The sequence below is a fragment of the Malaclemys terrapin genome, chromosome 13 (genome assembly GCF_027887155.1).
Source record: "Malaclemys terrapin pileata isolate rMalTer1 chromosome 13, rMalTer1.hap1, whole genome shotgun sequence".
Taxonomy (NCBI): domain Eukaryota; kingdom Metazoa; phylum Chordata; order Testudines; family Emydidae; genus Malaclemys; species Malaclemys terrapin.
The window spans coordinates 33,314,671-33,340,066 of NC_071517.1; the positions used below are offsets into that span (position 1 = coordinate 33,314,671).

Consider the following 25,396-nt stretch of genomic DNA (forward strand, 5'->3'; position numbering starts at 1 on the left):
GTATGTTCACACATCAGTTAGAATAAGTTTTTTAACTCAACCATAACAAGGTTTCGTCCAGCTCATAGCGACATTCGTCATGGCAGGGGAGGCTCAGGCTAATATCCCAGGCTTGTTCCCACCCTACAACATCCACACAGCTATATTTAGCACACTAGCACAAGCCCTGCTAGCATGAGTCTGCCTACCCAGGCTGGGAGGCTCACCTTTAGCTGCCGTGTAGACGTACCCTCAGTGGCTCAACTACTGTCATGCCTTCAATTAGTTCCTGTGTATTCATTTGAATTAGCATCCTAAGGACTAAAATACTATTCAATGGGTAGAATTTTCAAAAGTACCACAGTGACTTCAGAGCCTGAGTTCCCCTTCAGAAGGACCTAAGGCCGGGGGAATCTGTGTCTCATTGAAAGTCAATGAGATTTATGCTTCTAAGTCAGCTAGACACTTTTGGAAATTTTACCCAATGTGCTTCAGCATGAAAGATGCTGGCACTTTTCATATATGTCATGAGTAGCATTTCCTCGATGCCTACCTGCTGTTTTTTTACTTGACATTGATTTTGTTGTTGTTGTTGCTGTAGCAAAGCGGTTGTGTCAACAGAAATCATTCACATCATTTATTTTATTTTGATAGCCATTAATCTGTTTAGGGGCTGATGGACTGGGTTGTAGGGAATGTGTACACTGCAATGTAAGCCCAAACTCAGATTCAGGTTTGAGGATTTCAATCTGACACACGCACATTCAAAGACCATTCTACACCTATTCAGAAGATAATTAAGCCTTCTTTTGCCAGGGCCTCTGTGATCAGGATACTGTTTCATAAGCTCAGGCAAAAGGGGGTACATGTGATCCCCAAGAATAACCATGGGAACAGTGATTCCATTTATGACATTGTAATTTGGAATAGTGTTCCAGCCTGTCCATGAAGGTAGACGCCTGACTGACAGAAAACCCTGGTATCATGAACTTTTCCAGTGCAGCCCACGTTGGCGTCCATAAATTGGCCTCTGTGGTCCCCAAGGGCCTGCATACACATGGAGTAGTAGCTATTGCAGTGTATGTACTCCGGCTCCTTGAGTACATACAATAATGGCCCCCGTGCAATGGGGAAACCCCATTCTCTCCAAGCCAGCAGTTACTTCGGGGATATTGTTTATGCCCCCACCTTGGATAAACCACACACCTGACTGCCTCAGAAACCTCGGCCACCACTTTACTTTCCAGTCGACTTTCCAATCCCAAATTGGTTAGCAACATACCTGTAGGACTCTGGGGTATAGCAACATAATTTTGAAGAGGAATGGCTTCCCTCGTGTATGTGTTGTGGTGCTGAAGGGTCCAGGGAAGCTGCTTACAAGGTTCCAGAAATGTAGCTTTCTTCATGAGCAAGTACTGGTCATCCCAGGTCTGCATGATGAGGGGGTCCCAACAGTCTGTGCTCGTGGCCCTGCTCCAGATGCTACACAGGGGGCATCAGCGGCTCTCCCAAGAGCCATGAACAGCATCAGCCAGTTTGAGTCTGCCAGGTCTGTATCACCCTCATCCTCCTCCAACAGGTGCCTTCTTCTGGAGGTCAGAAAATGCCCCCGAAACGTCCACCAGCGCCTCATGGAAACCACCCATTGCCTGACACAGGAGGGAAAGCACAAGCAAGATAAGTGCTTCAAATACTGACTCCTCCCTGTTGCTGGCTCCGGCTGCCGGGTGTGTACAGACTTAAAAGACAACTTGGCCCGATGTCTTGGCAGGCTGCGATAGCTTCTGGTAAAGTGCCGCGGGATGGACAGTCAAGTTTTCCCACAGGGCACCACAAAGGGCTAGAATGACTACCCGCAGGGGTGGCTGCTAGGAAACCTGGCACAGGCTGGTTTGGCTTAGGTCTGCGTAGTGCAGCGTAGATGCCTGAGCACTGGTGTGAGGCCCGGGTCCAGAAATTCTAAACCTAGGCTTAATATTCAGTGTGGATGCTCAAGCCTAGGTTTACACCTACCGAGCCTACAGGTTCAAGTCCCACAGACCCTAAGTTTACATTGCAGTATAGGCACACCCTTACACCCCTTCTACCCATCACAAGATTACATGTAGTACAACAAATGGGAAGACCAGTACAATCTTCCCAGATATAAACTTATGGAGCTTTTGGGAATCCAGGATGTCAAGAAGAGAGAAAATATTTGAACCAGCTAATTCCACCCACAGGGATCTGAGGCCAGTGCCAAGTAAAATGTGGCATTTTCCAACCCAGAGAGAGCAGAGAAATAGATGAAACATGTATCTGAAATCTCAAATGTCACCATGTGGAGTGTAGAGCGCAAGACAGTCAGGTTTCCAATTAGGGCAGTAGCAAGTATCAGCGTTAGCCATGAATGGGAATGTCATCAACACAAAATGTAGTATGTCCTCACATTCCCCGAAGCAGTTCCAATTGGCATGAGCTAGGGCCCTACTAGATGTAAACTTTCTTACTCATTAAGCCAGATAGATTCCTTCACAGATCAGTGACTCCATCTGAATTCATTTGAGCAACATATATTAACTGATGATCTTTCTCAGGGCCTCCTTCACCTCTTTGTTTCGCAGGCTGTAGATGAGGGGGTTGAGCATGGGAGTCAGGACTGTGTAGAAGACAGAGAACACTTTGTTCAGGGCTCTCAGTGTATTGGTTTTTGGTAGCAGATACACAGTCATTAGGGTCCCATAGAAAACTGTAACCACAATGAGGTGAGAGGAGCAGGTGGAAAAGGCCTTTTGCCTCCCAGTGGTGGAAGGGATTCTCAGGATAGTAGCAATGATACAAACATAGGATGTCACAGTTAATAGAAATGGGCAAGGCGTGTCTAGGGACGCGAGTATGAAACTAACCAGTGTGATCATGCTGCTGTCACTGCAGGAGAGTTTTAGCATAGGAGAAAAATCACAAAAGAAATGGTCAATTTCATTGGGGCCACAGAATGTTAATTGTGACATAAAACACATCATTATTACACAAAGTAGAAATCCGCTCATCCAAGACCCCGCTGTTAGCTGGAGGCACAACCTGCCGTTCATCAGGGTTGCATAACGCAGGGGTTTGCATATTGCTAAATACCGATCATAAGACATCGCTGCTAGGAGATAGCATTCTGTAGTTGCCAAATAACCAAAGCAAGACAACTGTGCAAAACAGCCACTGACAGAAATGGTTCTGTCTCCAGTCAGGAGACTGGCCAGCATCCTGGGCAGAATGGTGGAGGTGTAGCAGGTCTCCAAGCAGGACAAGTTCCCCAGGAAGTAATACATGGGGGTGTGAAGGTGCTGATCAGCCACAACTAGCGCTATGATGAGGATGTTCCCGGACATGGTCACAATGTAGATCACTAGGAAAACCAGGAAGAGAAGGATCTGTAGTTCGGGGAGATTACCGAATCCCAGGAGGATGAATTCTGTGATAACCGTTCGATTGTCCTCTTCTGCTTTCTCTATGAGGTGCATCTAGGTACAAATAAAAATACTAAAACTCAGAGATGGGACTTTAAAAAGGTAAAACATCCCATCAACTTAAGCAAATGCGGAAGGACAGATATTCAAAGGCATTTAGGCACCCAATGTTGCAGATAGGCACCTAGTAGGATTTTCAAAATTACTTAGGAAACCAAGGTGCCTTAAGGCCAGATTTTTAAAGCTATTTAGGTTCTGCAGCACACAGCATCACAATGCCCAAATAAATCACATTTTCCCAGATTTAGGCACCAAGGAGTCTACATTCTATTGACAGCCAATAGGATTTAGACTCCTCCATGCCTAAATCCCTTTTGAAAATGGAATTTAGGCTCCTCAATCAGTTAGGCGTTGTTGCAACACTGAGCTCAGCAACCCCTAAATAGCTTTATAAATCTGAGCCTGAGGGCTTTGCTGAGTCAGGACCTTAATTCAAGTTATGCAGAGCCACAAAGGATCTGCTGTTCTTCAAAGGATGCTAGCCACTGGGAAGTTTTAGCCCACAGTAAAAATGGTCAGTGGGGCTGAGAGTGAGTAAAGGTGGGAGGGATAGCTCAGTTGTTTCAGCATTGGCTTGCTTAAACCCAGGGTTGTGAGCTCAATCCTTGAGGGGGGCCATTTGGGGATTTAGTTAGGGATTGGTCTTTTTTTGAGCAGAGGGTTGGACTAGATGACATCCTGAGATCCCTTCCAACCCTGATATTCTATGAATGGCTGTAACAGTCTCACAACCTTCCTTCATATGAATAAATCAACAAGGTCTTATTCTGATCTCACAAACTGTTTTTCTCAATATTAACTTCTGCCGGAGATCCTCCCATTGCCCAGGAGAGGTCAGAACCAGGAGCTGTAAATTATAGTCTATGTACATCCTACATGCTATGTATTTTTTTTTTAAATAACAGACTTGCTGTACTGAATTATATATTATATATTATAATATATATTATTTCATTTTATTTTAATGGGAATTGGGGGTCTACATTCAGAAATGGGATAAACAGAGGAGTAGGTGTGGTTGATCTACCTTGTAATCTCAAAGAACATTGCAAAGAGATGATGCAGTGCTCAATGCCTCCTGACAGCTGCTGAGAGCTCTCAGCTGACACTCCGGTCAGTGGAGGAAAGGCTCTGCTGGAGACAACCAGCAGCTACAGGGTCAGGAACATGCACAGAGCTTCCACTTTAGGGGGACATTTTAGAAACAACTGAGGAAAGGAGTGAGAATCCATGTGAAAGAGGTGAGTTGTCAGGGAGATAGGAAGGCATGCAAGCCCTGTCTAAAGGGCTGGGGGATGGGAGATAAAGGCTATGGGAATCGCCCTGGGTACTGTTATGCTCACAGGATACAAACAAGGAAGTTAGATTAAAACATCAAATACTCTCTCTGGAAGGTTGCAATGTAACATGACTTTATTGCATAAAATCCAAAACCTTAATGCACAAAACTCAAAACCAGAGAGAGAAAAGCAGGCTGCTCCCTAAGGCAGAGACACCAAACTCACCCCACATTGCTCTTGGCTGGCTCTTTCCAGACTGACTGCTGAAAGACACTGATCTCATGCTTCCCTACAAAGCCCCCTGGTCTGTAAACAGGACCAGGAGAACTCTTAAGAATTTAAAGTGACAGCATATAACAGTTTTCAATATACCACAGATGCCTTAGAAGGAGAGGGAAAGATACAGGCAAACAGAGAAACAGACAGACAGGCACAGAGAGACATATGCAGACAGACAGAGTGACATCAGACAGATAGAGGGAGATGTGTGGAACAGCTCTCTTTAACATTAGAGGTGACTGGAATTTCTTTTCTTTACAGAAATTTTTGACTTTTTGTGAAAAAAATTGACAATAAAAGTTTTGTGGCTGAAAACTGAAAATTTTCCACCAGAAGCTGAAAGCTTTTGATTTTTGACCCAATATTTTTCAGTTTTTGGCTGAAAAGTTTTTGGGTTTTGGCCAAAAAGTGGTTTTTTTTGTTTTTGTTTTTTGTTTTTTGTTTTTAATGAAAACGTGCTATTTTCCAGGGAAAGCAGACACTTTTCATGAAAAAATTTCATTTAATTTGAAAACCCAATTTTCCATAAAAACAAAACAAAACAAAACAAAAAAACTGTTTTGACAAGAAATGTCCAACAAGCTCTATTTATGTAACACATCCGAAAAGGCAATATAAAAAACCCTCTGTATTCCAGTGTTAGAGAAATAAAGAGACAAATTAGCAATACACTAGATCCGTAATGTATCACTGTGACCAGTTTCACTCAAACGATCACTAAAACACCAAGTCAGCTGAAATGTGTCCGAGTGATCAGTTCACGTAGAGAAGGTGCATCAAGCCACAGCCTAGCCATGAGCCACCTGAGCACAAGGATTTGTTTTCCTTATGGAAGCACAGAGCAGATGAGTTTGCTTGTTACACGGGAAACAATTCCCACCCAGTCACTATATCTCATCCACAGCATAAAAAGGAGCTTGAAGACCAACAGTGGGCTGAAAAGCAAGGGCAAAAATTCATAGAGAGGAATCAAATGCAGGCAATCAAAGAAACACTGAAACACCCTGTCTGGGACAGGATAGAATGGGAAATGTTCAGAAACCAAGAGAGAGAGACAGACAGACCAACTGATAGAGCCTTTGTATTTCAATTGTTTTCTTAGTAGTACTCTGCATGGTCTACAGTCCTTAATCAGCCTTCACTCAGTGAAAATTCCCATATACCCAGAACAATGGAAGTGTGTTGGTTACAGACTGAGCAAAAGGTGAATAAAGACTCCCCAGGATTTTCCCCAATAATGATTACATTTACTAGGTCTGGTTGAAAGTCCCCCGTCCCCTTCATGCGAATTGTCATCTTTTCTTCAGAAACCTGAAAACTGAAAAATTTGTGCTGAAAGTTGCTGAAAACCAGAAGAATTCCATCAGAAACCAAAATATGTTAGGGTTTTCTGAAGAACACTTTTTTAAAAATGGAGGAAAACAGACACTTTCCATGAAGAACTAAATTAAAAAAAAGTTCTGGTGGAAAATTTCCTCCCAGTCCTAACATTTACCTTTAGTTGTGAGTATGAAGGAGTGATCAATGTACTGGTGTGCGAGGAGTGACCAGTGTACCAATGGTGGCTGGTTTGGGGAATTGTGATGCAGTTTCCACCATCAATCACTCTCCTGTCTTCATTTTCTTTAGGCACTTTCACTCTCTCTGTAAAGACCTGTCCATTTTCATGATGGGTCCTGCGACCCTGCTTATTCCAGCATGCAAAACCTTCCTTACCCTTTCTCTGGTTATTGTGGGCTTTATAGAAGAAAGCGGCCTCTCCTGTGTGTTGCTGACAGAGGAATGACCCTGGAGACTGCTTGTGATGATCATATCTAAAGTAATGTGATGGAGGAATTGTTTATATTTTGCATTTCCAAACAGATCAATTAACAAAACTAAAGAAAACAACATTCTAATATTATTGAGAATTGCACGCAGTGATTATTGCATCAAGACCACATCTTCAGGCTGAACTAGGTTACTGGACTCACTCAACTATCTGAGATCTAGGCTGGGATTTTCAGTTCTGCCTAAGAGTATTAGGCACCCAAGTCCTACTGCATTTCAGTGACAGTCAGGTCTTGTCTACACTACAGACTTATATCAGTATAACTATGTCGCTCAGGGGTGTGAAAAATCCACATGCCTGAGTGACGTAGTTATACCAACCTAACCCCCGTGTAGACAGTGCTAGGTGTTTCAGGAGAGCTTCTCCCGTCGATATAGCTATTGCCTCTTGGGAAGGTGGATTAACTACGCTGACGGGAGAGTTCTCTCTCGTCGATGTAGGAGCATCTTCACTTAAGCGCTACAGTGGCGCAGCTGAATCGGTGCAGCCTTTTATGTGTAGACCTCCTCTCAGACACCTAACGCCCACAGGCCTCTCTGAAAATCCCAGCCAGTGTTGATAGGAGCACAGACTGTTTCAAGAAAAAGACAAAACTTAAAAATTCTCTAGACTGTCAAGGCTCTTATGTTTTCAGGATTTTTGGTTAAAGGACTCTGAGAATGCTCCATAGTTGCCTTGATAGTCAATGGCAGACAAATATAATCAGCAAAGCACTTTAAGGAGGATAGCCAGCTTTTTGTTGACTTCCTCATTTTTGTCCATCCATGGTCATTTATATTTTCTTATTTAGTGCTCCTTTAGGCCCATTTGAAAGTCCCAGTTTACAAGCCTATTTAGACTCCCATAATTGAAAGTCTTGGCCACAGAATTACTTCCCTTAAAGAAATGTCTGTCTAACAATCCCTGTTTGTGTTAATCCATCTCCGAATCTCGCTCTCTCTCCACACCTGTACTCTCTCTCTCTTTCCCTCAAGGGTTGGAAAACATGCCTGATAATGATAGATTGATCTGTATGAGTCTATATAGCTTAACAGAGAGAAGGTTAAGCGTTGACTGGACCACGGTCTAGAAGTACATATATGGGGAACAGAAATTGAATAATAAGAGACATTTCAATCTAGCAGACAAAGGTGTAACAATAGCCAATGACTGGAAGTTGAAGCTAGACAAATTCAGATTAGAAATAAGGTGGAAATTTTTGACAGGGAGGGTAATAAAACATTGGAACAACTTTCCAAGGGTTGTAGTGGTGTCTCCATCACTGGAAATGTTTAAATCAAATATTTCTACAAGATCTGCTCCAGTTCAATCACAGCCATTGTATTTGAAGTTAAATTAATTCATGGAAGTCCCTTCTAGCCTTTAAATCTATAAATCATCTAATTTGGTCCTATCTAGAGCGTATCTGCTAATCAGAAACTCCAATATTGTTATAAAGACTCAAAGAGATGAAGAATGCACCACATTCCATGGTACATTGTTCAGAGCACCGACAAGAATGATTTGTGAGATGGAAAAGTTACCTTGCAGTAAGAGAATTATGAACCACAAACTATTTAACTTAACACAGTGGCCGTGACAAAATCTTAACAAAGAGTTGATTTGGTCAGTGTCTAGCTGTACCTACCTGGGGAGGAGATCTCTGATAGCAGAGGGCTCTTTAATCTCATAGATAAAGGCATAAGAAGAGCCAGTGGCTGGAAGCTGAAGCAAGATAAATACAGACTAGAAAGAAGTCGCACATTTTTAACAGTGAAGGCAACTATCCCCTGGAATAGGGCTGTGGTGGATTCTCCATCACGTGGAGACTTTAAATCAAGACCGGAAGTCTCTTTCTACAAGAACCACTCTAGCTCAATGACAAGCGATGGGTCTGGTGATGGAATCGTTGGGTAAAATTTCTTTGGCCTGTGTTATGCAAGAGGTCAGACTAAATGTCACAATGGAATTTTTCTACTTTAAAAATCTACAAGCTGGCTTTCCCCAGGAAAAATGGGATAAAGGGAAAGTGTGACACTTGCAGGGTCGAGTATCTGGTGAGGAAGTTTGCAAGCAGGAAGTTTGTGAAACCGCGGCCATCTCTCCCTCCAGCTCCCCTGCTCAGCTGAGTAGAAAGAAAAAAAACGCTCAGTCTAAACCACTGTGATCTCCTTGGGGCACAGACCATTCCTTCTGTCTTCTCTGGAAAGAGACAATTTATTATCAATGTTTTTGGATGTTTTTTTACATTTTCAAATATATTGATTTCAAGTACAACACAGAATACAAAGCATACAGTGCTCACTTTATATTATTATTTTGTTTACAAATATTTGTACTGTAAAAAAGATAAAAGAAATAGTATTTTTCAATTCACCTCATACAGGTAGTGTAGTGCAATCTCTTTATTGTGAAAATGCAACTTATAGTTCCAGATTTGTTTTTGTTTTTTTACATAACTACACGGAAAAACAAAACAATGTAAATCTTTAGAGCCCATAAGTCCACTCAGTTCTACTTCTTGTTCAGCCAGTCACTAAGACAAACAAGTTTGTTCACTTTTAGGGGAGATAATGCTGCCCTCTTCTTATTCACAATGTCACCTGAAAGTGAGAACTGGCGTTAGCAGGGAACTGCTGTAATATAAAGTGAGCACTCTACACTTTGTATTCTGTGTTATAATGGAAATCAACATATTTGAAAATGAAGAAAAACATCCAAAAATATTTATAATAAATGTAAACTGGTATTCTATTCTTCTTTAACAGTGCGATTAAAACTGCTATTAATCGCGATTATTTTTTTAAATCTAGTTAATTTGTTTTGCATTAATTGCTTAATGGCGACTGACAGTCCTAGTTTTTAAATTAAAAAAAAAAAATTGAAATTGAACCAGACCTGCTGTGTGAGAGTCACAGGGACTTGTGCTCCCATCATCGCACTTTAGGAGCTTCTGAGTGCCCCAGTCCCCCAAGGACAGGTCTAGACAGCAGTCTCACTTCGGCCATGCAGCCACCCCAGCCCACATTAGCGATGAACTGTGAGACCCTCTAGGCTAAGGGCATTAGATACCCAAAACCCATTAAAATCCCAGCCCTATTGAAAGTTAATGGGGGAACTTGTGCTCCTGAGGCACTTTGAGAACCGCCCCATACAGCCCCGTCGTCTACACGTGCGTCTGTGCAGATGCACGGGATTGGTTTGGTTGTGTTGAAAGTTGAGCTGACGATAGGATTTTAACTTGCGTGAACTAACATGATGAGAGTCTCAATCTACATGATGATGGGGTGACTTCAGAATGACCCGGGGGTGGCTGGGTAGTGGAGATCAGAATCTGACCCCAGTGTCTTGTACAGCAGAGCTGCTCGGATAATGGCCAACAAAACAGTTTTCCATCTGACTTCCTAGCACCAGTTTCAGAAGGGAGGAGGTTCTGCTTTGAGCTTTTAGTTCAGTCCATTCGAAGCCAGCCAGATGGTGCCAATAATCCCCACGTCGGGGACAGGGTGGAGCTGCCGCACCGTGGCTGGATAAAAGTTAACTCCATTACCATCGAGCAGCCTCGAGCTCCAGCTTACAACCAACTCTGTATTAATCTGTGTGGACTGTATGTTGAGCGGGTGGCAGCTGTCAAATACTTTGTCCTAGTCTACACTAGGAGGTTATGAACCTGCCTCTGGAGATTTCCATTACTTGCTTCTGAAGAAGTGAGGTTCTTACCCACGAAAGCTTATGCTCCCAATACTTCTGTTAGTCTCAAAGGTGCCACAGGACCCTCTGTTGCTTTTTACTAGGAGGTTATGTTGAATTTAGCAGCGTTAAATTGAATTAACCCTGCACCCGTCCACACAACGAAGCTATTTAGTTCAACATAGAGGTCTCTTTAAATTGATTTCTGTACCCCTCCCCAACAAGGGGAGTAGCGCTAAATTCGACATGGCCATGTCAAATTTGGGTAGGTGTGGATGGAATTCGATGCTAATAGCTCCGGGAGCTATCCCACAGTGCACCACTCTGTTGACGCTCTGGACAGCAGCCCAAGCTTGGATGCTGTGACCAGCCACACAGGAAATGCTCCGGGAAAATTTGAATTCCTTTTCCTGTCTGGCCAATTTGAATCTCACTTCCTGTTTGGACATCGTGGCGAGCTCAGCAGCACTGGCAACGAAGCAGAGCTCTCCAGCAGAGGTGACCATGCAATCGCAGAATAGAAAGAGGGCCCCAGCATGGACTGATCGGGAAGTCTTGGATCTGATCGCAGTGTGGGGCGATGAGTCCGTGCTTTCGGAGCTGCGATCAAAAAAACGGAATGCGAAGATCTACAAGAAGATCTCCAAAGCCATGACGGAGAGAGGATACAGCCGGGATGCAACGCAGTGCCGCATGTAAATCAAGGACCTGAGACAAGGCTACCAGAAGACCAAAGCGGCAAACAGATGCTCTGGATCCCAGCCCCAGACATGCCATTTTTATGAGGCATTGCATTCCATTTTAGGTGCGGCTGCCACCACTACTCCACCACTGACCGTGTACTCTGATGATGGGGTATTGTTGACAGCCGCTTCCTCGGAGATGTTCGCGGACGGGGAAGATGAGGAAGGAGATGAGGAGGACGAGGCAGTCGACAGCGCTTACAACGCTGATTTCCCTGACAGCCAGGATCTCTTCATCACCCTCACAGAGATCCCCTACCAATGCTCCCAAGGCATTAACCATGACCCTGAATCAGGGGAATGATCAGTCGGTAAGTGTTTTAAACATGTAAACATTTATTTTGAACAGAGCAGGAATGGAATATTAACAATGGGTTTTTCATGATTACTTTGCCCTAGGCGCTTAACTTTGTAGTCCTTGCCAGTGCAACTACTGCAAAAGTATCTCAAAATGTCCGGTTTTTCATGATTAGTTTGCCCTAGGTGCTCTACTTTTTAGTCCTTGCCAGTGCAGCTACTGGAAAATTGTGTCAATATGTCCGGGGTTAGAGCTGAAATCCTCCTGGGACATCTCCACGAAGCTCTCTTGGAGGTAATTTGAAAGCCTTTGCATCAGGTTCCTGGGGAGAGTGGCCTTATTGCGTCCTCCATGATAGGAAATTTTTCCGCGCCAGGCTAGCAGCAAGTACTCTGGGATCAGTGCCTCACACAGCATGGCCGCATACTGCCCTGGTTTTTGCTGGCATTCACTCAGCATGCGGTCTTTCTCAGTGTCCAAAATCCTCATCAGAGTGATATCACTCATGGTGACCTGCTTTAAATTAGGGGAATGTTAGTATTTGGACTGATTGCCTGTTCCTTTACATAACTGTAACCGGCGGTTTACAGCCATGCGGTGGAGGCGGGACAGGGGCAGCATACAGGGATCTTTCCCGGGGACAGCCGCGAGGGGGGTGGGACAGGGGCAGAATTCATGCTGGCCGGATTGCCAGCAGCAGGAACTGACCAACGCTAGGGGCATTGATTTGAACGTGAAAGTAGGGCACTGCTATAAATTAAGCTTTCAGCAGCCAAAAGTCTATGGCTTACCATGTCCGCTTGCTACCCGAATTCCGCTGTCCTGCCCCACTTGTGTGATCTGTACTCCAAGACCCCAGGCACTGAATGGGAAGGCCGAAAATTTGACCTTGTCCTGAGTGCGCATGTGATAAGTGATGTGCATGGTCTTGTTCACAGAGAAAGACTATGTTCATTGTTCACAAAAATGTATCTTTGTGAGGAATTCACTCCCTTTTTCCCATCCCACAGCTGTGAGTGTCTCTCGACCTACCCCTGCATACCCCTCCCAGAGGCTGGCGCAGATTAGGCGCTGAAAGAGAAGGACATGGGATGAGATGTTCTCCGAATTTATGGGCTGCTCCCAAGCCGAGGCGGCACAGCAGACTCAGTGGAGGGAGAACATGTCACAATACCAGCGATCGCACAGCGAACGGGAGGACAGGTGACGGCAGGAAGACCAGCAGGCGACTCAAACACTGCTTGGACTAATGAGGGAGCAAACGGACATGCTCTGGCGCCTTGTAGATGTTCTGCAGGACCGGAGGCAGGAGGACAGAGCCCCGCTGCAGTCTATCTCTAACCGCCCTCCCTCGCCACAAAGTCCCATCCCCCCCGCACCCAAAGTCCCAAGAAGGAGGGGCGGCAGGGGCCGTGAAAACAGTCACTCCACCCCTGAAGACTGCTCAAGTACCAGATGGCTCTCATTCCCAAAGTTTTGATAAGTCCTTTCCTTCACTCCAAAAGCACCTCACCCAAGCCCCCGTCCCAGTGTCATCCCCTACCTGTGCAGTTGTTAATAAAAAATATGTTTCTTTTAATTACAGTTTCCGTCAGATTCTTTTAGAGGAGAGTGTGTTTGAAGGGGGGAAAGGAGGTTGGGAATTGGAGAGGACAGTCACCTTTACCAGGGTACAGACACGGGGGCAGGTTCAGCAGCAGGTCGCACACACATTGCAGTCACTAGGCACCCTGGTCAGTCTGGGAGGTGGTTTTCATGTTCTGTGTGGGGGGCTATGTGAGTTTGTGGCGCGGGAGGGCAGTTAGCAGCAGGGGATCTGTAACCGTTCTACCCCGCCACAAAGTCAAATAGCACCCACACACAGAGTCCCAAAAAGGAGGGGTGGCAGGCTCCGTTGAAACAACCAGTCCACCACTGCGGACCGCTCTAGGAGCAGGAGCCTGTCATTCCTCAAGTTTAGAAGCGTCCTTTCCATCACTACACCTGCTCCCCACCACAGTCTGCATCCCAGTTTCAACCCTTTACCACGAAACCCTTAATAAAGAAAACAGTGTTAATGAACAAAGTTCATTTATTTTATTTTTAAAGGTGTGTTGGAAGGGGGGCAACGGGGTGAAGGGGGTATGTAGCTGGAGAGGATAGTCAACATTAAGTGGGTAAAGAAACGGGGGCAGGTTCAGCTTCTCTTTAAACAAACTTAATAGTCACAGGTTACCCTGCTCACTGAGGAACCTAGCTTTCAAAGCCTCCCAGATGCACAGCGCGTCCCGCTGAGCTCTTCTAATTGCCCGGCTGTCTGGCTGGGCGTAATCAGCAGCCAGGCAATGTGCCTCAACCTCCCACCCCGCCATAAACGTCTCCCCCTTGCTCTCACAGAGATTGTGGAGCACACAGCAAGCTGCAATAACAATGGGGATATTGGTTTCGCTGAGATCACAGCGAGTCAGTAAGCTTCTCCATCTCCCCTTGAGACGTCCAAAAGCACACTCCACCACCATTCTGCACTTGCTCAGCCGGTAGTTGAAGAGTTCTTTTTCACTGTCCAGGGTGCTTGTATAGGGCTTCATGAGCCAGGGCATTAGCGGGTAGGCTGGGTCCCCGAGGATCACTAAAGGCATCTCCACATCCCCAAGAGTTATTTTCTGGTCCGGGAAGTAAATACCTTCCTGCAGCCGTCTAAACAGACCAGAGTTCCTGAAAACATGAGCATCATGAACCTTGCCCAGCCATCTGACGTTGATGTTGATAAAACGTCCCCTGTGGTCCACCAGTGCTTGCAGCACCATTGTAAGGTAGCCCTTTCTGTTAATGTACTAGCTGTCCTGGTGCTCCGGTCCCAGGATAGGGATGTGAGTTCCATCTATAGCCCCACCGCAGTTTGGGAATCCCATCGCGGCGAAGCCATCTATGATGACCTGCACATTTCCCAAGGTCACTACCTTTGAGAGCAGTAGCTCAATGATTGCATTGGCTACTTGCATCACAGCAACCCCCACGGTAGATTTGCCCACGTCAAAGTGGTTCGCAACTGACCTTTAGCTGTCTGGCATTGCAAGCTTCCAGAGGGCTATGGCCACTCGCTTCTGGACAGTCAGGGCTGCTCGCATCCGGGTGTCCTTGAGCTTCAGGGCAGGGTACAGCAACTCACAAAGTTCAAGGAAAGTTCCCTTACGCATGCAAAAGTTTCGCAACCACTGTGATCCATCCAAGACCTGCAGCACTATGCGGTCCCACCAGTCCGTGCTTGTTTCCCAGGCCCAGAATTGCCATTCCACAGCATCAACATGACCCATTGCCACCATGATATCCACGGCGCGGGGTCCCGTGCTTTGCGAGAGGTCTGTGCCACTCTCAGACTTCATGTCCTCACCGCACTGCCGTAGCCTCCTCGCCCGATTTCTCAGCATCTGCCTCTGAAAAAGGTGGATGATAAGGTGCGAGGTGTTGACAACGGCCATAACTGCAGCGATGGTCGCAGCGGGCTCCATGCTCTCAGTGCTGTGGCATCCGCGCTGTCATTCACCAGAAAAGTGCGCAAACTGATTGCTCACTGGCGCTTTCAGGGAGGGAGGGCGGGAGTGACGGTTGAATGATGACAGTTACCCAAAACCACCCTCGACACATTTTTTTCCCCAGCAGGCATTGGGGGCTCGACCCAGAATTCCAATGGGCAGCGGGGACTGCGGGAACTGTGGGGTAGCTGCCCATAGTGCACCGCTTCCAATGTCGACGCTTGCCCCGTTAGTGTGGACTCACAAAGTCGAATTACTGTTCTTAGTGTGGATACACACACGTTCGACTTTGTAATATCGGTTCCACTAATTCGATTTAAGTAAAATCGAACGACTCTCATAGTGTAGACATACCCTTGGGCAGCATCATAGTCTGGGCTGGAGGATGCTCGAAAGATGTGGGCACTCGTATGGCAGCAGCTGCTGCTGTGTTTTGGGCCTTTCAGTGGCTTCTTTGGGGACATCAGGACATTCAGCTTCCTACAAAGCTGCACTAAAGAACCGAGGTGACACCACCTCTACCATATGACCATGAAATGTGGGCTCTGAGGAAGGCTGAAGAGTGGTGGAGGGATTTTTTTTTATTCTTGTCATCTTCATCCAGCCACTGGACCGGGACTATTCCCAGCTCTGCTACTGGCCTGCTGGATGACCATGGGCAAGTCACATTACTGCTCTGTACCTCAGTTTCCCCTCTGGAAAATGGGGATAATGATGTCAAGTTCTTGGAGAGCTGCTGATGAAAAGCACAATATAAAAGCTAGGTCATTTGATTATTACCAAGCCACTGTAGCTCATCAACTACGAACCTATGTGAGAATGACAGCTGTCTAACTGGCCAGTAACTCCCACTAACAAACATTGCTCCTTCTGTTTAAAAAACTAGGAAATAAAATGTAAAAAAAAATAAATTGTTAATGCCGAGTTTAGGTGCCCGGTGATATCTTGGGCCCTTCCCAAAGGCTGAATTCAGCAAAACTGACTTTTGAGAACCAGGAAATACACAGAGGAGATAAATGTCCACACAACCTTAACTCTGCCCTATTTGTGCGATACTCTAAAATACCCACACCACACATTCCCACTCTGCCTTGTTACGGCAGTGGACTGGTGCTCCCTGCCCTGGCCCTATGTTCAAACACTGATTCTACTCCTCCGACAGAATACCACACTTGTAAATTATAATGGCCACTTCACACCCTTTTCCAGCCCCTGAGTTGCTGAAGACAGAGGAGAGTATTGTCACACTGTGGCAGCTCAGGCTTTTCAAGACCACCAGACTCACTCATGCCATCCCCTATGACAGGGGAAGAAGGGCTGTCAGGCTGTCTGGAGTGGCTGAAGAGCATGGGTACCAACCTCAAGGCAGACTATTTAGAAGCAGGGCACAACCCCCACATTGGCTGTGAGTTCTAGACTTAGATTTCACCAACCAAATATCAAATGGGAACTCCTCAAGCATGACAACCACCTTAATATGGAGTCACAGATGGTCCCCTTGGGCACTCCAGTCTGTCTTGCCACCCAAGTAAGCCTGCCTTTGCGATAAATGGTCCCTTACACCAAAAATGACAATAATATTCAGGGAGCTGACCCCTGACAGGCACAGACTTGCCTTTCCCATGGTAAGGGGAGGTGTCAGTGCGTGCTGCACAATCCCAGGCACCGCAAGAAACGTCACAGGGATATACAATAAAATTTAAAAATGGCAAATTCTAAACCAATAAATACCTTTTTCCATTATATGTGATTAGACTGTAGTCATCAAAGCAGGACTGGACATTTGTATGGCTAACAAGAATAACCAGAGTTTTCATAGGCAATGATGATAATCTGTATTACTCTAAGCAACAGGTTGTTTTTCTCTAGGAATCAGACAGACACAAACACTCAGACTATGCTGCTGCAAAAACAAGACGACCCTGAGTAGATGCTGAGGGCATTAGGGTTCAAACCTCCCCAAACACAATGTGTATCTCCATGCCGGGTAGAGACTGCATATCGTTACCCCTTTTTGACCCAAGTGACTAGTCACAGTTTGGAGCCGTGGGGATGTCCCAGTTAGAAGTAGAAATTGATGGAGTCTGATATTTTCTTTGATCCAATTTCGTTTGTTGAAAAGGAATGTACAAAGTCCGACTTCTCTGAATGCATGAGGAACCAAGAACAAAAGGAGCAGCTTCTTTGCTGACCACTCCTAGTCTCGTTAGTCACCTCGTTCGACCCAAACACTCCCAGGCTTGCATTGGGCTACTGCTTGGCTTCCTTGATTTTTTTCCCTCAGGCTCCCTCTCTCTCTGTCCTGTGCATTCTCTCTTCTCTCTCACACACACCCATGGTCAGCAAAATCCTTCTGCCCACTCAGTCAAATTCCTGGGAAAGTTCACACACCTCTTTGTCTTAGGTGGGGGTGGGGGCTTCTGATTAACTCATCCTGACAGTTATGTGACTAGAAGGGGATGTTCACACATCAGTTAGAATAAGTTTTTTAACTCAACCATAACAAGGTTTTCTTCAGGTAATAATGACATTCCTCACCTCAGGGGAGGCTCAGGCTAGTCACTAGGGTGACCAAACAGCAAATGTGAAACATCGGGATGGGGGTGGGGGTTAATAGGAGCCAATATAAGAAAAAGACCCAAAAATCGGGACTGTCCCTATAAAATCGAGACATCTGGTCACCCTACTAGTCACCCTGGCTTGGCCCCACCCTACAACGTCCGCACTGCTATTTTTAGCACACTAGCACAAGCCCTGCTAGCACGAGTCTGCCTACCCAGGCTGGGAGGCTCACCTTCAGCTGCCGTGTAGACGACCCTCAGTGGCTCAACTACTGTCCTGCCTTCAATTACTTCCTGTGTATTCATTTGAATCAGAGGCCTACGGATTAAAGTACTATTCAATGGGTAGAATTTTCAAAAGCACCAAAGTGACTTCAAAGCCTGCGTTCCCCTTTCAGAAGGACCTAAGGACAGGGGTATCTGTGTCTCATTGAAAGTCAATGAGATTTATGATTCTAAGTGAGCTAGACACTTTTGGAAATTTTACCCAATGTGCTTCAGGATGAAAGATGCTGGCACTTTTCAAATATGCCAGGAGTACCATTTCCTCCACACCTACCTGCTGCTTTTTTATTTGACATTGATTGTGTTGTTGCTGTTGTAGCAAAGAGGTTGTGTCAACTGAAATCACTCGCATCATTTATTTTATTTTGATAACCACTAATCTGTTTTGGGTCTGACGCACTGGGTCTTAGGGAATGTCTACACTGCAATGTTAGCCCAAACTCAGACTCAGGCTTGAGGATTTCAATCTGACAAACGCACATTCAACCACCATTCTACACCTGCGGGGAATATTATTAAGCCTTCTTTTGCCATGGACTCTGATCAGGATACTGTTTCATAAGCCCAGGCAAAAGGGGGTACATGGGATCCCCTAGAATAACCATAGGAACAGTGATTCCATTTATGACATTGTCATTTGTAATAGTGTTCCAGCCTGTCCATGAAGATAGACGCCTGACTGACAGAAAACCCTGGTATCATGAACTTTTCCAGGGCAGCCCACGTTGGCGTCTATAACTTGGCCTCTGTGGTCCCCAAGGGCCTGCATACCCATGGAGTAGTATCTTTTGCAGTGTATGTACTCCAGCTCCTTGAATACATACAATCATGGCCCCAGTGCAGTGGAGAAACCTCATTTTCTCCAAGCCAGCACTTACTTTGGGGATATTGTTTATGCCCCCACCTTTGGATAAACCACACACCTGACTGCCTCAGAAACCTTGGCCACCACTTTACCTTCCAGTCGACTTTCCAACCCCAAACTGGTTAGCAATGGACCTGTAGGACTCTGGGGTATAGCAATCTACTTTTGAACAGGAATGGCTTCCCTCGCATATGTGTTGTGGTGCTGAAGGGTCCGGGCAAGCTGCTAACAAGGATCCAGAAATGTAGCTTTCTTCACGAGCAAGTTCTGGTCATCCCAGGTCTGCATGACGATGGGGTCCCACCAGTCTGCTCTTGTGGCCCTGCTCCAGAAGCACCGGTCTACACAGGGGGCATCAGCGGCTCTCCCAAGAGCCATGAGCAGCATCAGCCAGTTTGAGTCTGCCAGGTCTGTATCACCCTATCCTCCTCCAACAGGTGCCTTCTTCTGCAGGTCAGAAAATGCCCCCAAAACGTCCACCAGCGCCTCATGGAAGCTCTGCCCGTTCCCTGAAACAGAAGTGAAAGCACAAGCAAGACAAGTTCTTCAAACACTGACTGTGACGGGTTGGATCACAGAAACCACCCTGGGAGCTGCGACCTGAGTGCCCAGGCTACTTCTACCCCTGCTTTCCCTGACAGCTCAGGACTCCAGCATCTGTCTTGCTGAGCCAGACATTCCAGTCTGCTCCAACAAAGACCCAGGGTCTGAATTACTTGCCACAAAGCTGCAGGTTTACCTGAAAGCAGGTAACAGAAGTCTGCTTGTCTTTAAAACCCAGATGCCGAACTCCCAATGGGGTCTAAACCCAAATAAATGTTTTACCCTGTATAAAGCTTATGCAGGGTAAACTCATACATTGTTCGCCCTCTATAACACTGACAGAGAAATATGCACAGTTGTTGGCTCCCCCAGGTATTAATACGTACTCTGAGTTAATTAATAAGTAAAAAGTGATTTTATTAAATACAGGAAGTAGAATTTAAGTGGTTTCAAGTAGTAACAGACAGAACAAAGTAAGTCACCAAGCAAAATACAATAAAACGCGCAAATCTATGTCTAATCAAACTGAATACAGATAAGATCCTCACCAGTTCCAGAATGATCCCTTTTACAGACTAATCTCCCTTTAGCCTGGGTCCTGAGTAATCACTCATGACCCTTGCAGTCACTGTCCTTTGTTCCAGTTTCTTTCAAGTATCCTGTGGGGAGAGGCTCTCTCTTTAGCCAGCTGAAGACCTAGCACAGCCTGGTTTGACTTAGGTCTGCGTAGTGCAGCGTAGATGCCTGAGCACTGGTGTGAGACCCGGGTCCAGAAATTCTAAACCAAGACTTAATATTCAGTTTTGGACACTCAAGCCTAGGTTTACACTCACTGAGCCTACGGGTTCAAGTCCCACAGACCCTAGGCTTACATTGCATTATAGGGACATCCTTACACTCCTTCTACCCATTGCAAGATGACACACAGTACAATCTTCCCAGATATAAAGTTATGGAGCTTTTGGGAATCCAGGACGTCAAGGAGAGAGAAAATATTTGAACCAACTAATTCCACCCAGAGGGATCTGAGGCCAGTGCCAAGTAGAATGTGGCATTTTCCCAAATCAGAGAGAACAGAGAAATAAATGAAACATATCTGAAATCTCAAATGTCACCATGTGGAGTGTAGAGCGCAAGACAGTCAGGTTTCCAGTGAAGGCAGTAGCAAGTATTAGCTTTATCCATGAATGGGAATGTCATCATCCCAAAACGTAGTATGTTCTCACATTTCCCAAAGCAGTTCCCATTGGCATGAGATAGGGCCCTACTAGATGTAAACTTTCTTGCTCATTAAGCCAGATAGATTCCTTCACAGATCAGTGACTCCATCTGAATTCATTTGAGGAACATCTATTAACTGATGACTTTTCTCAGGGCCTCCTTCACCTCTTTGTTCCGCAGGCTGTAGATGAGGGGGTTGAGCATGGGAGTCAGGACTGTGTAGAAGACAGAGAATACTTTGTTCAGGGCTTTCAGTGTATTGGTTTTTGGTAGCAGATACACAGTCATTAGGGTCCCATAGAAAACTGTAACCACAATGAGGTGAGAGGAGCAGGTGGAAAAGGCCTTTTGCCTCCCGGTGGTGGAAGGGATTCTCAGGATAGTAGCAATGATACAAACATAGGATGTCACAGTTAATAGAAATGGGCAAGGCGTGTTTATGGAGGCGAGTATGAAACTAACCAGTGTGATCATGCTGGTGTCACTACAGGAGAGTTTTAGCATTGGAGAAAAATCACAAAAGAAATGGTCAATTTCATTGGGGCCACAGAATGTTAATTGCAACATAAAGCACATCGTTATTACACATGTTAGAAATCCGCTTATCCACGACCCTGCTGCTAGCTGGAGGCACAACCTGCCGTTCATCAGGGCTGTATAATGCAGGGGGTTGCATATCGCTAAATACCGATCATAAGACATCGCTGCAAGGAGATAGCATTCTGTAGTTACCAAACAACCAAAGCAATAAAACTGTGCAAAACAGCCACTGACAGAAATGGTTCTGTCTCCAGTCAGGAGACTGGTCAGCATCCTGGGCAGAATGGTGGAGGTGTAGCAGGTCTCCAAGCAGGACAAGTTCCCCAGAAAGTAATACATGGGGGTGTGAAGGTGCTGATCAGCCACAACTAGCGCTATGATGAGGATGTTCCCGGACATGGTCACAATGTAGATCACTAGGAAAACCAGGAAGAAAAGGATCTGCAGTTCAGGGAGATTCCCGAATCCCAGGAGGATGAATTCTGTGATGACCGTTTGATTGTCCTCTTCTGCTTTCTCTATGAGGTGCATCTAGGTACAAATAAAAATACTAAAACTCAGAAACGGGATTTTCAAAGGCACAAACATCCCATCAGCTTAACCAAGTGCAGAAGAACAGGTATCCACAGGTATCCAGAGGCATTTAGGCACCCAAAATTGCAGATAGGCGCCTATAGCTCGCCACATTATTCAGTTTCCTGAATTACTCAATGATCTCTTATGACAGTGAGTTCCAGGAGACAAATACACATTGTGTAAAAAGAAAATTGTTTCATGTCTGAGTGCTAAAGGTGTTGTCTGTTAAGTTGATTGGGTCACTCTTGGTATGTAGTTCACCTGATGGAGTTTCTCTGTCCCATTCATTAATCCTTAACCTCTCGCATGTCCCACCTTGTTCATCTCCTCTTTAAATTAAACTCCCTGAGTCTTTTCTGAGGCTGGGATATTCAAAGGGACCTAAAGAAATTAGACACTTGAAAAATCAAGGGGATTTGGTCACCTGGCTCCCCTGATATTCTCAGCCCCACTAAACTCTGCCCATCTATGCATCTGTTTCTCTTCTCACCCTCTGCCCCGTTCCCAGCCCCATGCAATAAATGGGAAAGAAGAGACGCTCTCTTCCCCAGCTCTGAGACAGCAGGTGCCGCGCAGGATCCTGCATGTCAGCGCCAGCAGAGCAGGGCGTGAGCACGCTCTCCTCATGCTAATGCCTGAGACACTGAGAGCACGACACTGACTAGCAGCACAGCTGGGAAACTCCCTCTGCTCAGTGTCCTGCCCCGTGCACAAAGGGAATGCCCCGAGCAGGCACATACAGACCCCTCTCCCTTTCCTCCCCTCCTTGGCACCCTGAGACACACTCTACCCCAGCTGCACTCTGCAGCCCAGCTGAAGAGTGAGAGTGTCTGGGCCTGGATTTTGTGCAGCATCCCGGGTGCAACAAAACAGCTGGAACTCAATGCTCCCAGCCACGCTCTGCAGTGTCGCAGTTCAGCCCTGTTAGGGGAAGGGATGAGACATATCAAGGGCAGAGTAGGAAGTGAGAGGGAGCAGGATATGCACAGCCACAGTGTGCTCCTGAGAGACAGCTCCAGCTGTGCTCCTTCCCACTACCGCACCGTTTCCTCCCTCCATGAGATCCCCAGGATCTGACTAAGGGCTTGTCTAAACGGAGAGTTAGATCGTGGCAAGCTGGGGTGTGAATCTACAGCGCACTAGCCTGCCACGTACTAACGCTCTGTATGGACCCTGTTCCAGTGCACTAAACATTCCCTAGTGCACATTGACCTACGCCCATTTCAAACAGCACTAGGCCAAAATCCACTAGGGGACTTTTAGTGCTTGATAGCAGGGTCCACATGGCCCCTTACTGCACAGCAACCTGCAGCACTGTAGATTTCCACCCCAGCTTGCCATGCACTGACTCCCTGTGTGGACAAACCCCAGGAAGATTCAGATTTACCTTTAATCCTCAGCAAGAAGCGGCGACCTCTGTGTCGATGCTGAGTGGGTGTGGGGATCTGGTTTCTACTTCCATGCTGCTCCCTTCTGTGTCTCCTGCTCTCAGAGCTTGTGTACCGGGTGGGGTAGTGCACTCAAGAGAAATGGGATTTCTAAAGGGCACCAACGTCTGGCACGCAAACTGGCTCGTGTAGACTCTTGCTGGCGCCCACTGAAAGTTCCTTTGTGCACAACACATTGGGGCACTTTAGAATTAACACCCCGCTGTTGTGCACCACCTGCCCCATATGGACAAGCCCTTATTCGCTCTGCAAAGACACCTACCTTCTACTGCTGCACTGGGCTGGCTCTTGATTTCTTGCTTGATGCACACACCCATGTGTATTACAAGGGACCTCCATGCCTCCTGCTCTGGAGCCTTCTAGGGTTTATAGGAGAAAGCAGCCGCACGCTGGCTCAGGCAGCTGTTGGGATCTCCGCTGAGGCTGCTGCTAATGATCCCTTTGAAAGTGCCCTCAGGAGGGAATTCAATGCTATGGTGCTTGCTACGACAGTGTAAACATCAAGGCCATTGACTACTGAGGCCTGGTCTACTCTACAGAGTTAGGTCAACGCAAGGCAGCTTACATTGACCTAACTATGGAAGCGTTTACACTTAAATTTCGCTCCCGCCGATGTAACTGCCCCACTACACCGACTTAGTAACCCCACCTCCACGAGCGGCGTAGAGTCAAGGTTGATGTAGTTAGTGTTAATGTAGACACTGCGTTGCTTATGTCGACTGTTACTGGCTTTCCGGAACCTTCCCACAATGCCCCACACTGGCAGTTCAATCAGTGCGAGTGCTCCTGGTGAGGTCACACACCGCCGACACAAGGAGCAAAGTGCAGACACGCACAAGCGATGTAATTACTGCGGCGGCTGTCTGCCGACGTAAGTTAGGTCATCTTAATTTTGTAGTGTAGGCATGGCCTGAGTTAAAGAAGAATGAGTTCCTTAGGATTTGGCCCATAGAAGTTATTCTTTGCTGACTCTCTGGGCTAGATTGTCCATTCCGGGATGAATTAACAGGAGTGTTGTATGTAAGACCTGGGAGGTAATTGTTCTGCTCTACTCGGCACTGGTGAGGCCTCAGCTGGAGTAGTGTGTCCAGTTCTGGGCCCCACACTTCAAGAGGGAAAACCTAACCCGTGAGGAAAGGTAGAAAGAATTGGGCATGTTTAGTCTAGAGAAGAGAAGGATGAGGGGGGACGTGATAACAGTCTTCAGAGACGTACCAGGTTGTTAGACAGAGGATGATGATCTATTGTTCTCCATGTGCACCAAGGATAGGACAAGAAGGAAACTATAACAAAACATGCAGAGGAGTGGGGAGGAGCACTGCAGAATCACAGAGCAACTGTGTGGCCCATGGAGAAACCACTGGATTGGGACTATTCCCAGTTCTGCAACTGGCCTGTCACGTCACCTCTCTGCGTCTCAGTTTCCCATCTGTAAAATGGGGATAATGATGTCAAGCTCTTGGAGATCTGCTGATGAAAAGCATGATATAAAAGCTAGGTCTTTTGATTATTACCGAGCCACAGTAGTGCATCAACTGTGAACCTAGGTGAGAAGGACAGTTATCTAAATGGCCAGTAACTCCTGCCAACAAACATTGCTCCTTCTGTTTAAAAAACTAGGAAATAAAATGTCACAAAAAACCTTTGTTAACGCAGAGTTAAGGTGGACGGTGATAGCTTGGGCCCTTCCCAAAGGCTGAGTTCAGCAAAACTCTGACTTCTGAGAACCAGGAAATACAGAGAGAAGATAAATGACCACACAACCTTAACTCTGCCCTATTTGTGCGGTACCCCAAAATACCCACACCAGGCACTCCCACTCTGCCATGTCACTGCAATGGACAGGCGCTCCCTGCCCTGGCCCTATGTTCAAACACTGATCCTACTCCCCCAACAGAATACCACACTTGTAAAGTGTAACGGCCACTTCACAACCTTTTCCAGCCACTGAGTTGCTGAAGGCAGGGGAGAGTATTGTCGCACTGTGGCAGCTCAGGCTTTTCAAGACCACTTAGCTCACTCATGCCATCCCCGATGGTGGGGGAAGAAGGGCTGTCAGGCTGTCTGGAGTGGCTGAAGAGCATGGGTATCAACCTCATGGCAGACTGTTCAGAAGCAGGGAACAACCCCCACATTGGCTATGAGTTCTAGACTTAGATTTCACCAACCAAGTATCAAGTGGGAACTCCTCAAGAACTACAACAGCCTTAACATGGAGTCACAGACAGTCCCCTTGGGCACTCCAGTCTGTCTTGCCACCCAGGTA

At 46.3% G+C, this 25,396-nt stretch overlaps 2 protein-coding genes across 2 annotated transcripts; both read right to left on the bottom strand.

The window, feature by feature from the left end:
* Positions 1-2,534: 2,534 nt before the first annotated feature.
* LOC128847281 (olfactory receptor 11L1-like) lies at positions 2,535-3,473 on the bottom strand. The gene has a single exon (XM_054046669.1). The coding sequence runs from the start codon at positions 3,471-3,473 to the stop codon at positions 2,535-2,537; it is 939 nt and encodes a 312-aa protein (XP_053902644.1).
* Positions 3,474-20,698: 17,225 nt separating this feature from the next.
* On the bottom strand, positions 20,699-21,637 carry LOC128847279 (olfactory receptor 11A1-like). Its single transcript, XM_054046667.1, has one exon. It carries the CDS (start codon positions 21,635-21,637, stop codon positions 20,699-20,701), a length of 939 nt encoding a protein of 312 aa, XP_053902642.1.
* Positions 21,638-25,396: the final 3,759 nt, after the last annotated feature.

Excerpts from the sequence above, each read along its gene's own strand:
- LOC128847281 (XM_054046669.1), bottom strand. The coding sequence starts at position 3,473 with ATGCACCTCATAGAGAAAGCAGAAGAGGACAATCGAACGGTTATCACA.
- LOC128847279 (XM_054046667.1), bottom strand. The coding sequence starts at position 21,637 with ATGCACCTCATAGAGAAAGCAGAAGAGGACAATCAAACGGTCATCACA.